At 36.2% G+C, this 14196-nt stretch overlaps 1 protein-coding gene across 7 annotated transcripts in view; it reads right to left on the bottom strand.

Annotated features, from left to right (window-relative positions):
- ncor1 (nuclear receptor corepressor 1) overlaps positions 1-14196 on the bottom strand; it is a 95939-nt gene that overhangs the window by 66951 nt on the left and 14792 nt on the right. For all 7 annotated transcript variants that reach the window (XM_073839504.1, XM_073839498.1, XM_073839497.1 and 4 more), the window contains exons 3-9: positions 10043-10134; positions 9154-9355; positions 8844-9023; positions 5754-5867; positions 4314-4370; positions 4168-4220; positions 270-336 (exon numbers count right to left, since the gene is read on the bottom strand). In XM_073839504.1, the coding sequence (XP_073695605.1) occupies positions 270-336; positions 4168-4220; positions 4314-4370; positions 5754-5867; positions 8844-9023; positions 9154-9355; positions 10043-10134 (765 nt within the window). The remainder of the gene's footprint in view (positions 1-269; positions 337-4167; positions 4221-4313; positions 4371-5753; positions 5868-8843; positions 9024-9153; positions 9356-10042; positions 10135-14196) is intronic.

Genomic DNA, 14196 nt, shown 5'->3' on the forward strand with positions numbered 1-14196 from the left:
AACATCTCCATCTAGCCCTATAAATATTTGCTTCACACATGCACTTATTACCTTCTCTACCTGTAAGCACAAACGAAATGTGATCATAAAGTGCACACAAGCAGATGTTTTTGTATGTGTAAACAAAGGCCATTTATGACGCACAGTCTGCATGGAAACTCTGTATGTTTCTCTGTATGTTCAGTCACCTTACCTGATGGAGGAACACATACTTTACACTCAAATACATGCATTCACCGTCACAGCACATAGGAGAGAGAGACACTTACCCTCTGTTTGCGTGCATGATTCCTCCTCTTGAAAAACAGAATCAGCTTCTTCCTCATCATCTGATTCCTGTAGCAATAAAAACCAGTGTGTTTACATTCCCTCTCAGGGAAAAAGGAGCAAACACGGCACACTGAAAAAGATTTCTCTGCTGATACATAACCTGCCCACAGACAAGCATGGTGAATCACGGCCTCTCGTTGCATCCTGCCAACTTCACCAAAAGAGCTGAATCCCTCTCTAGTCTCTACTTTCAAAAAGTGCCTTAAGATGCAATTCGTCCAGGAGCCCTTGACTCACAACTGTTAGTGCACTTACTTTCTTATTCTTTAAAAACCTCTATGCGTTTGTTTCATCTCCAACTCTGGGATTCATACTTTTGCATCTCTGTGTAATTCCTGCCGCACTTCTCCTGTTACTGTCTTCCTAGCTTGACTCGCTTTTGTTGCACCTGATAAATGAATGAATAATAACGATTCCTACTGCAGGTCTGATATCATATTATAATTTATAAAGTAATTTAATCTTTATTACATCACACATTTTGTGGAAGTATTTCAGACTGATTTTTTTAATCTATGGTTTAAAAGTTTAAAATGTTGAAATGTTTCTTAAAGAAGGCAACATTGCATTTATTTGATAAAAACAAAAAAAAAATGCATAGAATTTTTTAAATCACAATTTAAAATGGCTTCTCTTTTTTAACATAATTTTTTTTCTGTGAAAGCAAAGTTGTTTTGTCAATTAGTCATTACTTCAGTCATTAAATCATTCTAGTATGCTGATTTGGTGCTCAAGAAACCTTTGGTATTAACAGAAATTTTTATAACATTATAAATGTGACCCTTGACAACAAAAGCAATTAAGATTTATGCATGAACTGAAAGCTGAATAAATAATGCATAATTTGTTAGGATATGACAATATGTTGCCGAGATACAACTATTTGAAAATCTGTAATCTGAGGTTGCAAAAAATCGAAATACAGAGAAAATCGCCTTTAAAGTTGTCCAAATGAAGTTCTTAGCAATGCATATTACCAATCAAAAATTAAGTTTTGATATATTTACGATAGGGAATTTACAAAATATCTTAATGGAACATGATCTTTACTAAATATCCTAATGATTTTGGCATAAAAGAAAAAAAAAATCTATAATTTTGACCCATACAATGTATTTTTGGCTATTGCTACAAATTTACCCTTGTGAATTAAGATTGGTTTTGTGGTCCAGAGTCACAAATGTCTTCAATCATTTTTGATTAATTAAAAAAAAATAATAATAAAATTAATTTCTTAAAAAAAAAAAAAAAAAAATCTTACTGAGCCAAAATGTTTGAATGGTAGTCTATGATAGTACTGTTTTCTGCTGATTCACGATAAATAAGGGCTTTCCTCTTGACATACACACACCCCCTCCTCTACGTGGAAGACTGTCTGAGGCAACCGGACGCAGCACACAGACAAACTGACTGACCTTGACCTGTCTACATACACACAGCAGTTTCACTTTAACCACCTAGACAGACAGATTTTCCATTAGTGATAACCACATATACATGCACAAGATTAGTCAGATGCTTGTCTCTGTCTGTCATGGAATCAGGAGAGGCCATTACTTCACCCACATTAAGGCTTGCATACATGACTGCTCATATTTCCTAATCAACAAGTCGGTTAGTTGGCGAATTATTGTTTGCCTCATGTAAATGACTCAGCACACACCACGCTGCATCAACTGTCTGTTGGCTGCATGAAAGTATTTGACAGCCAAGATGATGTGGGTGAGAAACGAAAAGCTTACATATATGCCCCTCAGGGTTCACCCTGCTGTCTTAAAAAAAATAGTTTGCATCAGCCTCTAAAAGAATTCAGTCTTGTTTTCGAAACTCCAAGGGAGCACAGACAATCTTCAGAGTCTGCACTGTGTTTAACTTGTATCAGGCTTTGCGAAGGGAAGTTTTACTTTTTTTTCCACCCACATACTGGTAAATCTATTTGCCTGTTAGATTTTACTATAGATAGATAGTGCTAGGGTTGTCACAATATACTGGTATTGACAATAACCCTTATATTTAAAAAACAGAATGTTGATTTTGTGTTAACATTACACATGATCACATCAAAAATAAATCAGTGATAGGACCTATTCGGTTGACGCATTAAACAAACACTGCAAAAAAATGGGTTTCTTACTTAGATTTTGTGTCTTGTTTCCAGCCAAAATATCTTAAATCAAGAAGGATTTTCTAGACAAGTAAATAGTTTTCAGAAAAAACAAGTCAAAATTAAGTGTTTTTGCTTGAAACAAGCAAAATAATCTGCCAATTGGGTAAGAAAATCTTGTTTTCTGTTTGATTTTTTTTTTTTTCTTAATCCATTGGCAGATTATTTTGCTTGTTCTAAGACAAAAATCACTTAATTTTTTTTTTTTTTTCCTGAAAACAAGAAAATAATTTTTACTAGTCTAGAAAATCCATCTTGATATTTTGGCTGGAAACAAGACAAAAAAATCAAAGTAAGAAAAGCATTTTTTGCAGTGTAGAAGGTGGCAGTCTTAAAATGAATAAAAGATAAGATGCAGTATGTGGCTACTACTGAAAGCATGATTTATTTATTTACTCAACTTTTCTACAGATATTGAGAAAATACCATTTTTGCGAATTTTTACACAGTTAAAATATAATATCGTGACAGCCCTAAATAGGACGTATTAGTGATGTAAGGATATTATCAATATCGTAATATTGCGATAGAAAACGGTCTCGATATTATTGTGGTTACGTGACGATATGAAACGATAGGTCTTCCGGGCAAAAAGTGTCGTTTTTAAAATATATTTATTATTTAAACTCCTTATTCTAACATAAAATGTCTTTAAAGTTGTGTTCTGGGCCATTATGCTTTGGCACAGTATCTGTCAAACGAACTAAAACCGAAAGCACAATACGGCTTAATGCCTTCATGAAGTCTGTTTTTGCTGTACGTTTCAAAGTGAAGCCACCAGTTATGCTTTATATTCACAGCAGATGATTACAGCCTTTCACTAGATTTGTAGTGAGAAACATTTTTGTAAGCCTTTTTTCACAAAAGCTGGAGTTCTCCTTTAAAATAAAAGCTCTACCGTCATTTTCGTCAAAATAAAAGCTTATAAGTTCAGTATGAATTGCTGATAGCTTGTGGTTTAAATGGGTAACGTTACTGCAGTCCAAATTCAAAATATCTCTTTCAAATGTAAAAATTAGGAAAGTAGTATTGTAATTTCCCTACTGTAGTGTAAAGCAAAATTAATACACATATGAGATATTAATTTTAATTTACCTTACAGTGCAACTGTTTTACAATATATGGATATTACTGTCATTGTTGTTTGTTATTACTATATTTTAATTGGTTTGGCTTCCTAAAGACTTAGACAGTATATCACAAATAGAAAGAGGGTTGAGTCCACTTTAAAGTTCAGGTACAAGTCAATTCACTGACTTTTTTCTGGCTTAAGTTTTCTTAGTTAGGAACATGGACTGGAGCTCTTAATTTTTAACTCCCAAAGTGCATTAGACAGAATAATTTAACTTTAAAATGTACACCCCGCCCCCAATTCTTTATTTGCCTTTTTTTAAAATACTGCAATAAATACTGTATCGTAGACTTTATATCGCGATATTATCGTATTGTGAGATTTTGATATTGTTACATCCCTAGTAGAAATACAAGATATAAAAATTCTGGTTGATACTAATAAACCAATAGAGTTCTATTTGAATATCAGCTATTAACCAGTAACGTTATATTGTGCATCCTTACAGAAAAACCAAGGGCAACTAAAGTCATCTGATTTGTCCTGTCAAAGTCAGTATTGCAATTATTTGTCTGTTAGCTTACAGAGAGCAGATACTCACGTCTTAATGTTGTCATGGTAGACTTTAGTATCAGAGGGCTGGTTGTACAGAGGCTGTGGAGAGACAAAGGTAACGGCTGCAGATTAGCTAGATGAGCAAACTCACACAATCTATTGCATCAGAAAACAATTTCACATGGTACTCACCAGCTCCACTTTAGGCCCCAACCCCTCCAGTATTTTATGGGCTTCTTCTGCTTTTTTCTGTGACATAAAGGAGACAGAATTTTGGTAAAAGAGACAGATGTATGTCCTTGTGGTTAGATAGTCTGACTGCTGACACCACACTAAACGAACAACCTGTGCTCTCATTTGTTGACTTCCAGCTTTGATAGAGACAGAATGTGTGAGGCTGTGCGTGTTTCTCAGAAACACAAATTGTTTAAGCCGACAAACAATTTATCACTTGTTTGGAAAACATTTTCTCCTCCAGGGTGAAAGGGAGTAAAAATAAACATGGCAAAAATCACCATTTCCTGAGCTGCAACGTTCTGTCGGGAAACGCCTCCATTACACAATCCCACAATTCTTTAAACTCAAATCTACAATCTGTTTTTGTAACAGCTGCAAGCATCTACCAAGTATACGTGTTGTCCGTGTGCGTAACCGCTTCTTGATGGAAGCAGGAAGCTCAGTGATGTTCCCAGACCAGACAGGGTGCTATAGCTTTGCCTCACTTCCTCCATCTGTACTTCTTTCTCTCTTACCCGCTTTACCTTCAAGCCTAATCTGTTAATGTGCTCAGTTAACTTTCAAACAAAAACCGACATATGCACATAATCGCTTAATTGAAGTATCCATGCTTTCAGCATATCAAGAGGCAGCATTTAAAGACCCAATTATGAAGATTATGTAAGACCGTGCTTTACTTAAAAGTTCATACTTTGCCTTGTTTATTATATAAAGCCATATGCTATAAGATAGTCACATAAGTCGGGCTTCCATCCAAAGTTGCGAATTTAAATTAAGAGGAAAATTGTAATATCGCACAAAACATTTGTGAATAAGCACTGTTTTAATCTAACAAGTCAAGGAGAACAAAATCATCACTTCCTGATAAACAGGCACTAAATATCACTAAGAAAAGTAAGAGCATTAAAATTTCATATAATAAATTACCTGCATCTCAGAGCGAGTAGACAAAACAAAATACTTTGACGACAGACTTTGTTTGGGCAATTAAGAATGACCATAACAACATTTTAGAGCCCATCCCATTGCGCAGTCACATTACTTTTTTGATGCACATAGAGGAATTTATTTGCAAAATGCATTTCCATCTCCCATTATTCATATTAATCCCTTCTGGCACAAGTAAAAACCACCTCAAGCGAGCATAAATTTTGTTTTTGTTTTTTTCGAAATATGGAGTTTCCATCGCTCGTTTCTAATGCGATACTTCAAAATGCGCATAAAAGCAGGGTGATGGTAACAGCAATAATCAACAACAAAATGATTATCTTCTCCTAGAGGTGTTCAAAGACTCTCAGGATAGCATTTGCTCACTGTGAATAGTTGAAGCACACTTTAACAACAATTAAACATAATTTGTGCTCTGAAAGACATCATGTGTTAATGTGTTCGTACCCTGTTCTCATCATAAATGATCTGGACGATGCTGCGATGTTTGTGTTCCACAGGGGGCGGCGTCACTGGCTTTTCTGGCTCTACCGGCTTTGCTGCCTCCTCCTCCAGTTGTTGCTATGAGACAACAAAAATGACAATATACCTTAAACTTGAAGCCTAAAACAAGCATATAAACACAGACACATACAATAAATAATAATAATAAATATAATATACAGAGTTTATCAACATTTTATAGGCATTTAAGCACATATGAAAAAAGTTAAGCCTGTAACCACCTAAATCAGTAGTTTGAAACAGCATTTTTGGCAAATCCAGTTAATTTACCATAGAAATATTATGTTTTTTAATGTTCATGACTGCTATAGCACCAGCTGTGGTCCGATCTCCTTAAAACTTTGCATGCTTGTTTAGAAGCATGTGTTCACCAGGTTTCGTGAAGTTTTGAGTTTTTCTTTAGGCTTTATATGATTTTGGTTAAATTTGGAGAGGCCCCTTTTCTAAACAACCCTGTTATAGCTTCCCAAAGGGTAAATTTCAACATTTGTTTGATAATTTTTGACCTAGAGAGTCCAGAGAATTGTACTGCAGTGTTTTTTTTCCAGATTGATCAAAAAACTTTTTTTTTTTTTTTTTCATTTAACGAACTATTTGATTGACAGCAGTAGTTCTTGAGGCAAAGTTGTCCGGAATGAGAAGTTGTCATATGATTTGAATATTGCGTGTATGTGCGAAAAAACGTGCAATGCACAACTGTTTATGCGCTTGGAAAACGCAATATCGCCCCACAGTGGCCGATTTCATTAAAATTTCTCACAGACCTTTGGGGCCATGAGTTAAACAGGCCCTCTGAGTTTTATTCTGATCGGCCTCCATTAACCATGCCTAATAGGTGCTCAAATTTCATTGGCCAATGGCGGTCATGTTTTTTTGAGATAGGCAAATGTCCTTATAGACACTTGTGGCACTCTAGACTAAGACCGTGGTCCATGACTTTCATGTAGATAGGACAAATGGTTGCGTAGGTATAGCCATTTTTATGTTTTTTCCCCTCTTATAGTGCCACCAACTGGCCAAGTTCTGTGATTTTTGTCCTGTGACCTCAGATTGAGCTCTGACATGTGTTCTGAGTGTGGTGAAGATATCTTATTCTGTTCTGGAGTTATAGGCATTTTACTAAAAGTGGCCCCACCCCTTTCAAACGTTTTGGTGTCCCTTTGCGACTTTTTTGATAATTATTGATATTCGCTCTCCTGAGAATCAAATTGTGCCAGAGTACTTTGAGGTCAAAACGTGTACCTGCTACGCAAAATGCGTACAGTGTGGCAGGTCTGCTCTGTTTTTAGCATCATTCATGTGTTTAGCAGAAATGGTGTGGGATGCGGCAAAGTTAAATGCCTAAGTATGAACAACAATTATAGTGATACTTGCCTCAGCAAGCACCACTAATCATAGGGACGAATGACTACAACAGACACAATAAAACCTTCTCATAGATATCAAAGTGATGTGCAGAGGTGTAATATTACATTCACATACAATTTCCCCTGTGCCTTTCCTTCTAAAACTGCAGCGTGTAATTAAAGTGCTGTTAAAGTGAGACTTTTTTCATATCCTATACCAGGGTTCCCCAAATCTTACCCTGGAGTTCCAATGCGCTGCAGAGTTTAGCTCCAACCCTGATCACACTCACCTACCTGTTATTCTCTAATGATCCTGAAGACCTTGATTAGCATGCTCAGGTGTTTGATTAGGGTAAGAGCTAAACTCTGCAGGAAAATGGATCTCGAGGTCCAGATTTGATGATCCCTGTCCTATACAGAAGTGAACAAACGGGTAAAAGACGAAGATCAGGCAGCTGATAAGTGAGAAAAAGTAAAAAGTCTTTGCCTTGCAGTCATAATAAAGACAGTGGCATACAATGCAAGATAACAGTATGTTGTTCTTCTGTCACGTTTCCACCATCATGCCAGAAGAGAAGGGAAAGTACCTTCAACCAGCATGCTAGTATCTCTACAATCAGATATTTAAGATAGCGTCAGGTAAGAATGTGTACATTGTGGCTTCTGGGATTCATCATGCAAGTAGGGCTGGGCGATTAATCGAAAAGTAATCGAAATCGACAATCAGAACCTATAATCGATCAAAATTTTCCAGGTCAATTATTTCAATTACTTTCCCTTTAAAAACACTACTGCGTGTGGAGTCACGTGACCCCGCTCCGTTACGTTGCGTTATTGGAGAGCTTAAACAGTATTTATACAGTAAAAAGTATTTACAGGATATACAAGAGTAATTTTATTTAGAAGAGATACTGCTTATTTTCTACTTTTAATATTTATTATTATTTTATAAATTTATTTTGTTTCCAAAAGTGCAAGTTATTTATTTTCACTAATTTAAAAAAAATGTGACTTTTCATTTTAAGCAATGTGTGCTTTAATTTCAGTTGTTCAACACTGATGTTCAATAAATAATCATAGATAGTAGATAGTGTGTGCACTCTTCATTCAAAAATCTCTCACTTGTAATATGTGCGCATATTTACTGTACAAAACTTGTCAGTGAACTATGAGGGCAAAAAAATAAATATTTAAATATAATTAAATATAATTTTATTAATGAATAAAATAATCGTTCATTAATCGTAATCGGGTTAAAATGTTCAATTAATCGAGATTTTGATTTTAGGCCAAATAGCCCAGCCCTACATGCAAGCCTGAAAGATTTGGCATCACCATCAAAGAGTTGGCAAAGAAAGGCTGTTGTGACAGAGAGGCAACATTTCCCATTAAACTTATTGACAAATACTGAACAGAATCCCTATCTGCAGCTAGCGGTGAGCCCCAGAGAAAGAGAGCTTTATTGTGACATGGGGCTGAACTTTGGGACGTGCAGGAGTAGAGTGAGAAGGTCAGTTTTGGTTGTGATTTAAACAAACAAATCATGTCATCACAACTAGTGACTGAAGCTGTCATAAGCTCTTTATTTACAAAATGAATAATGGCTTAGAGCTTAAAACAAGCGGTTCTTGAGCTGTATCGGTGTTTAAGTCTCTCTCATGCATCTGTGTTTAGTCAGGCTACACACCTGTTTCTTTTTCAGTTTGAAAATCTGCTGCTCGACCTTGGCAATCTCACGGTCAACGCGGTCCATGCTCTGAATCAACTCCTCCTTGGAGAGTTTGGAGGGCGATGTGTCTGCATCCTCACCCACATGTGGAACTCCACCTGGGGACGAGGCCTCCACCTTCACACTAAACTGGGTTTCCTGTCCCAGAAAACGAGAGAAGAAAGAGAGCGCACAAGAATAAGTGCAAGCCTTAAAACAACCCTAAAAACGAAGTAAATACTAGCTTGATTTATTTACAATCGCTCACACACACACACACACTCATCACCTTCTTAACCTCTCCAGTGGTCCTGATGCTGTCCTGTATGGTCTGTGGAGGGGGCAGTAGGATGCCGGTGGGCTGACCTCTTGAAAAGTGCCCTTCAGATACGTTCTCGATTCGGGGACGCTTGGCATCGAGAGCCTCCTGCTCCTGCTGAGCCTGGGCGGCATGAAACTGTTGCTCGTAACCATGTCTGCGCTCCGGCGGCCTGCAGGAGACGGAAGAGATATTTATAATTACAATTATTATGCTTCAAAAACCTCAACACCAAACAATTCTACTGAAAACAACTCTCAACAGTTTGATTTTTAAATTAAATTAATTCAAATACAATTAATTGATCTAAAAACAATTATTTGAGAATCGCAACATTATGCACTTTACATTCCAATTACATTTTGTCATCCAAAAACTGCATTTGTCTGGGATTTGAAATTAGGAACATATTAAACAAACAAAACTATCAAAACTGAAATGCAAAAGTTTGAAGGCTTGAAGGGTTTAACAGAAGAAATTAGTAAAAAATATATAAAACATTTCGTATTACATTCATGTGATTCTACCCTGTACAATGTTTATTTTAAGCTAAAAAGTACATTTGTCAAGATAAATAAAAGACTGATATACACAAATTACTGCAATTAACTATTTAATATATTTGTAACAGTTTATGGCAATTAATTAATGGCTAAATCATGATAATGTTGTCAGATCTATATAGCATAACACATTTCCAAGTAGTTTCAAAACTAAATATTTAAAGAAATCATCTATGGTGGGTTTATATTAGAAAACATACAGAGAATATGGTAATTTTCCTCGTATCATCTTTAAGTAGGGCAGAAATAAAATTAGGGAGCATTATATCTCAAGTGGGTGGGGGTGGTTGTGTCACCTCTCGGTCCCAGGGTGAAATTCGGATAGTAATGAAGGCCTGCGGCGCTGCTGGTCCTGCAGTGGAGAACGGTAGTCGGGTACCGAGAACTCCTAAACAAACACAGACACACATTTCAGACAGGAAGCCCTGAGCAAAACAAAAACACAAGGACCTCAAAGATGAGGGCTAAGAAGCCTTAAAGACATGTGGGCAGAAAGACAAAGAATATGTATGTATGTGAGAGAAATAGAGATAAAGAGATAAAGTACATTAAGGCAAGAGAGCCCCTTCTTCCAGTAAAACACACAGCCATCTCTGCTCCTTTAGAAATGTATAAGTCTGTTTTACGTTCTAGTAGAACATGCGATTATAAAAAAATGGATATAAAGCTGTCTGTAACACATTCACTGCTACAGATGAGATGATCAAACCCTCAATTCGTCATTCTATTAGAAAACCACAGACATCAGCACAGCAGGACCGAGAGCACCCGAAACTGCCATGTGTGAGTCATTTCTTGAAGCTGGTTTACTCTCAGAATAAAGTTCAGTTTTAAAGAACCAGGCAAAATCAATACATTCTTTAACAACATCAAGTTAAAGAATTATTTCCATTATTGATGTGGTAATATCAAGTGTTATAATGTGTTATAACATTAGAATTATTTCAAATTCATATGTAACCCTGGACCTAGGGCTGGGCGATTTGGCCTAAAATCAAAATCTCGATTAATTGAACATATTAACCCAATTACGATTAATGAACGATTATTTTATTCATTAATAAACTTATATTTAATTATATTCAAATATATATATATTTTTTTTTGCCCTCATAGTTCACTGACAAGTTTTGTACAGTAAATATGCTCACATATTACAAGTGAGAGATTTTTTAATGAAGGGTGCACACACTATCTACTATCTATGATTATTTATTGAACATAAGTGTTGAACAACTGAAATTAAAGTAAACATTGCTTAAAACGAAAAGTCACATTTTTCTTAAACTAGTGAAAATAAATAACTTGCACGTTTGGAAACAAAATAAATTATTTGTAAATTAATAATAAATATTAAAAGTAGAAAATAAGCAGTATCTCTTCTAAAATTACTCTTGTATATCCTGTAAATACTTTACTGTATAAATACTGCTTAAGCTGTCCATCGACATGTCGGCGGAATAATGTAACGTAACGGAGTGGGGTCACATGACTCCACACACAGTAGTGTTTTTAAAGGGAAAGTAATTGAAATAATTGACCTGGAAAAATTTGATCGATTATAGGTTCTGAATGTCGATTTCGATTACTTTTCGATTAATCGCCCAGCCCTACCTGGACCACAAAACCAGTCTTAAGTAGCACGGGTATATTTGTAGCAACAGCCAACAATACATTGTGTGGGTCCAAATGATCGATTTTTCTTTTATGCCAAAAAAGATTTGGATATTAAGTACGTAATTGTTCCATGAAGATATTTTGTAAATTTCCTACCGCAAATATATCAAAACTTAATTTTTGATTAGTAATATGCATTGCTAAGAAATTAATTTGAACAATTTAAAGCTGATTTATTTTGCACCCTCGGATTCCAGATATTAAAATAGTTGTATCTCTGCCAAATATTGTCCTATCCCAACAAACAATACATCAACATCTTATTTATTCAGCTTTTAGATGATGTATACATCTTAATTAATAAAAAAAAAATGGACCCTTATGACTGATTTTATGGTCCAGGGTCACAAATTTACTTTCAGAACTCGGCAGTCATGTATAAAATATGTTGGCTATGGTCATGTATATGGATATTGTCAATTGTACACTTATCAGATACATTTCTCAGCAACGCCCTACCAATCAAAACTTTGGGTTATATATTAATTTATTGCCACTAATTTATTACTGCAGTCTTCAGTTTCATATGATTCTAATATGCTGATTTGAAGCTCAAAGCATTTCTTCTTATTATTACTATCAAACAGATTTGCTGCTTAAACTTTTAATAGAAACTGACATCTTTGATCAATTTAACACATGCTTGCTGAATAAAAGTACTCAATATTTTTTTTTTTAGTTTTAAGCCAAGCCTTCAAATGAATAAATAACAGATACTCAATAAAGAAATGTGTTAATAGCTATAGTGTTGGTGCTTAAAGTTGTAATGCTAAAACTCTCTCAGAAAAGTTACTTCATTCCCTCTAGTCCACCTTTATTTTTAACATAATAGCGAGCAAAGCCATTTGTAACTTCACTGTGCAAGGCTTTCAGCTTCCAGTTATTATAGCTGTAAAATCTGTCTGTTCTGCAAATATTATTGCAATCATGAAAACATTGGTCTGAGTCTGAGCGCAAAAAAAATTACCATTTACTGCAAAAGTCTTGGTTGGTGGCTAATGAATCAGAAATCTCACACATTCACAGAACAAAACCTTACTTCAACATTCCAAAATAAACATGGATGCAATGGGTCTATTTTATTTTTTAAAATATCTAGATAAATTATAGCCTGGCGAGCCAGACTTACATCAAGATGTTTAGTCTGGAAACTCTCCATAGACGCGGCTTACTCCGAGGGGCGGGATAAACGGTTGTCTCTCAAAATCCCTATGCACGCAATAGGATAGCGCTTCAACCAATCAGAGCAACGAAGAAGGTGACGTTAAGTGACGTTATGACTTAAGTGCCGTTCTTTGCTCGTTTCTTAAAGAAAAACTTAACTCCAAGTCCTCCAGAGTCGCGGCCAAAGCCGATTCGAAAGACCGCTGTTCGACAGCTGCAGCCGCCATTCTTTGTTTTTCAAGTGGCAGCCGTCGCAACTCTGTCGTCATATGTTAAGCCCGCCCCGCCTACTCTATACACGTTGTGATTGGCCTGACCCAATTTGGGTTTTTGCAGCTAGAAGGTCTATTGAGAGTGTCTAGACCAAGCGTGCCGTAGGTGTCCTGAAAAGTGAAGCCAAAAGTTTTCGATCGCCCCCCGGTGGCTGGCTGCAGTATAGGTCATAAACCCCACCCTCTCCATGTAATCTAATGGGACGTGAGCCAAACTAAATAATCAAATTACACGGCAAATAATTTTTTTCCAAAAGTGATTTCCATCGTGTGAGGTAGTTCTTATAATGCTGATTCATGCTCAGGTGTTCGTTTTTCTAATAAGTTTGCATTTAAGTAGTTATTTGATGCTATAAAAACGGGGTGTGTTGTCATGATTGTGATCGTGCGATTGGGTCTGCGGGAGTTTGGGCGGGAGTTTGGGCGGGACTTTGACACCGCGGCTCCGCCTCACGACACTACTGCGCATGCTCTGGCTCCAAACGAACCTCTACTGCGCATGCTCTGGCTCCAAATGACGTAACTTCCCCCAAGATGGTAGCGGCCATATTGAGCTGTTTTGGCTTCACTTTTCTATAGTGGAAAGAAGCGGAAACGCGTTGTCCATCTTTTTTACAGTCTATGGTCAAGACCCACCTGGCTGCAAAATAATTTTTGCTGCCGCTAGGGTGCGTCTAGATTTCTAGGCTAGATAAATTATATTATCCCACTAATTTTTGCTTGGTTGGAACAGCAGCTACGCTAATTATTTCTCTATTTGTTTCTCTGTTTCTGTTTTTAACATCCCGTGGTAACTAGGAATTACACAAGCTTCAGTCTGGATTCAGAATACCCAAGAAGAGATGATGCCAACCCCTCAGAGGACCTCTGATGATGCCAGCCCTGAAACAACATACAGCACTATGAAATTTTGCTACAAGTTTGATTGGAACACATTACCACTACTATTAATAGTGTTCATTGTCTGTTTGATTACACAATTACTGATTTTAACATACATCTATACCATATGTACATCAACTTGACATACAGTATTCACCACAAGTAAGCTACTAAATATATTGTAGTAACCTAAATTTTCTGTACAGCTGCTTTGCAACGATTTGTATCGTGAAAAGCGCTATACAAATAAACCTGAATTGAACTGAATATACGAAACGTAAACAAAGCAGAGCTTACTTACCATTTTGAATATCAGTTATGTTGATAACTTTCTTCATTTTAAACATATGTTATGAAAATATTCACATATTGGAATGCATGGGTAAAGTCATGTAACATTAGAACAGCATTCTGTTTGTGCCGCCTTCATTTACTTATGCGTTTAAATCACCTTC

This window comes from Garra rufa, chromosome 5, assembly GCF_049309525.1.
Source record: "Garra rufa chromosome 5, GarRuf1.0, whole genome shotgun sequence".
Taxonomy (NCBI): domain Eukaryota; kingdom Metazoa; phylum Chordata; class Actinopteri; order Cypriniformes; family Cyprinidae; genus Garra; species Garra rufa.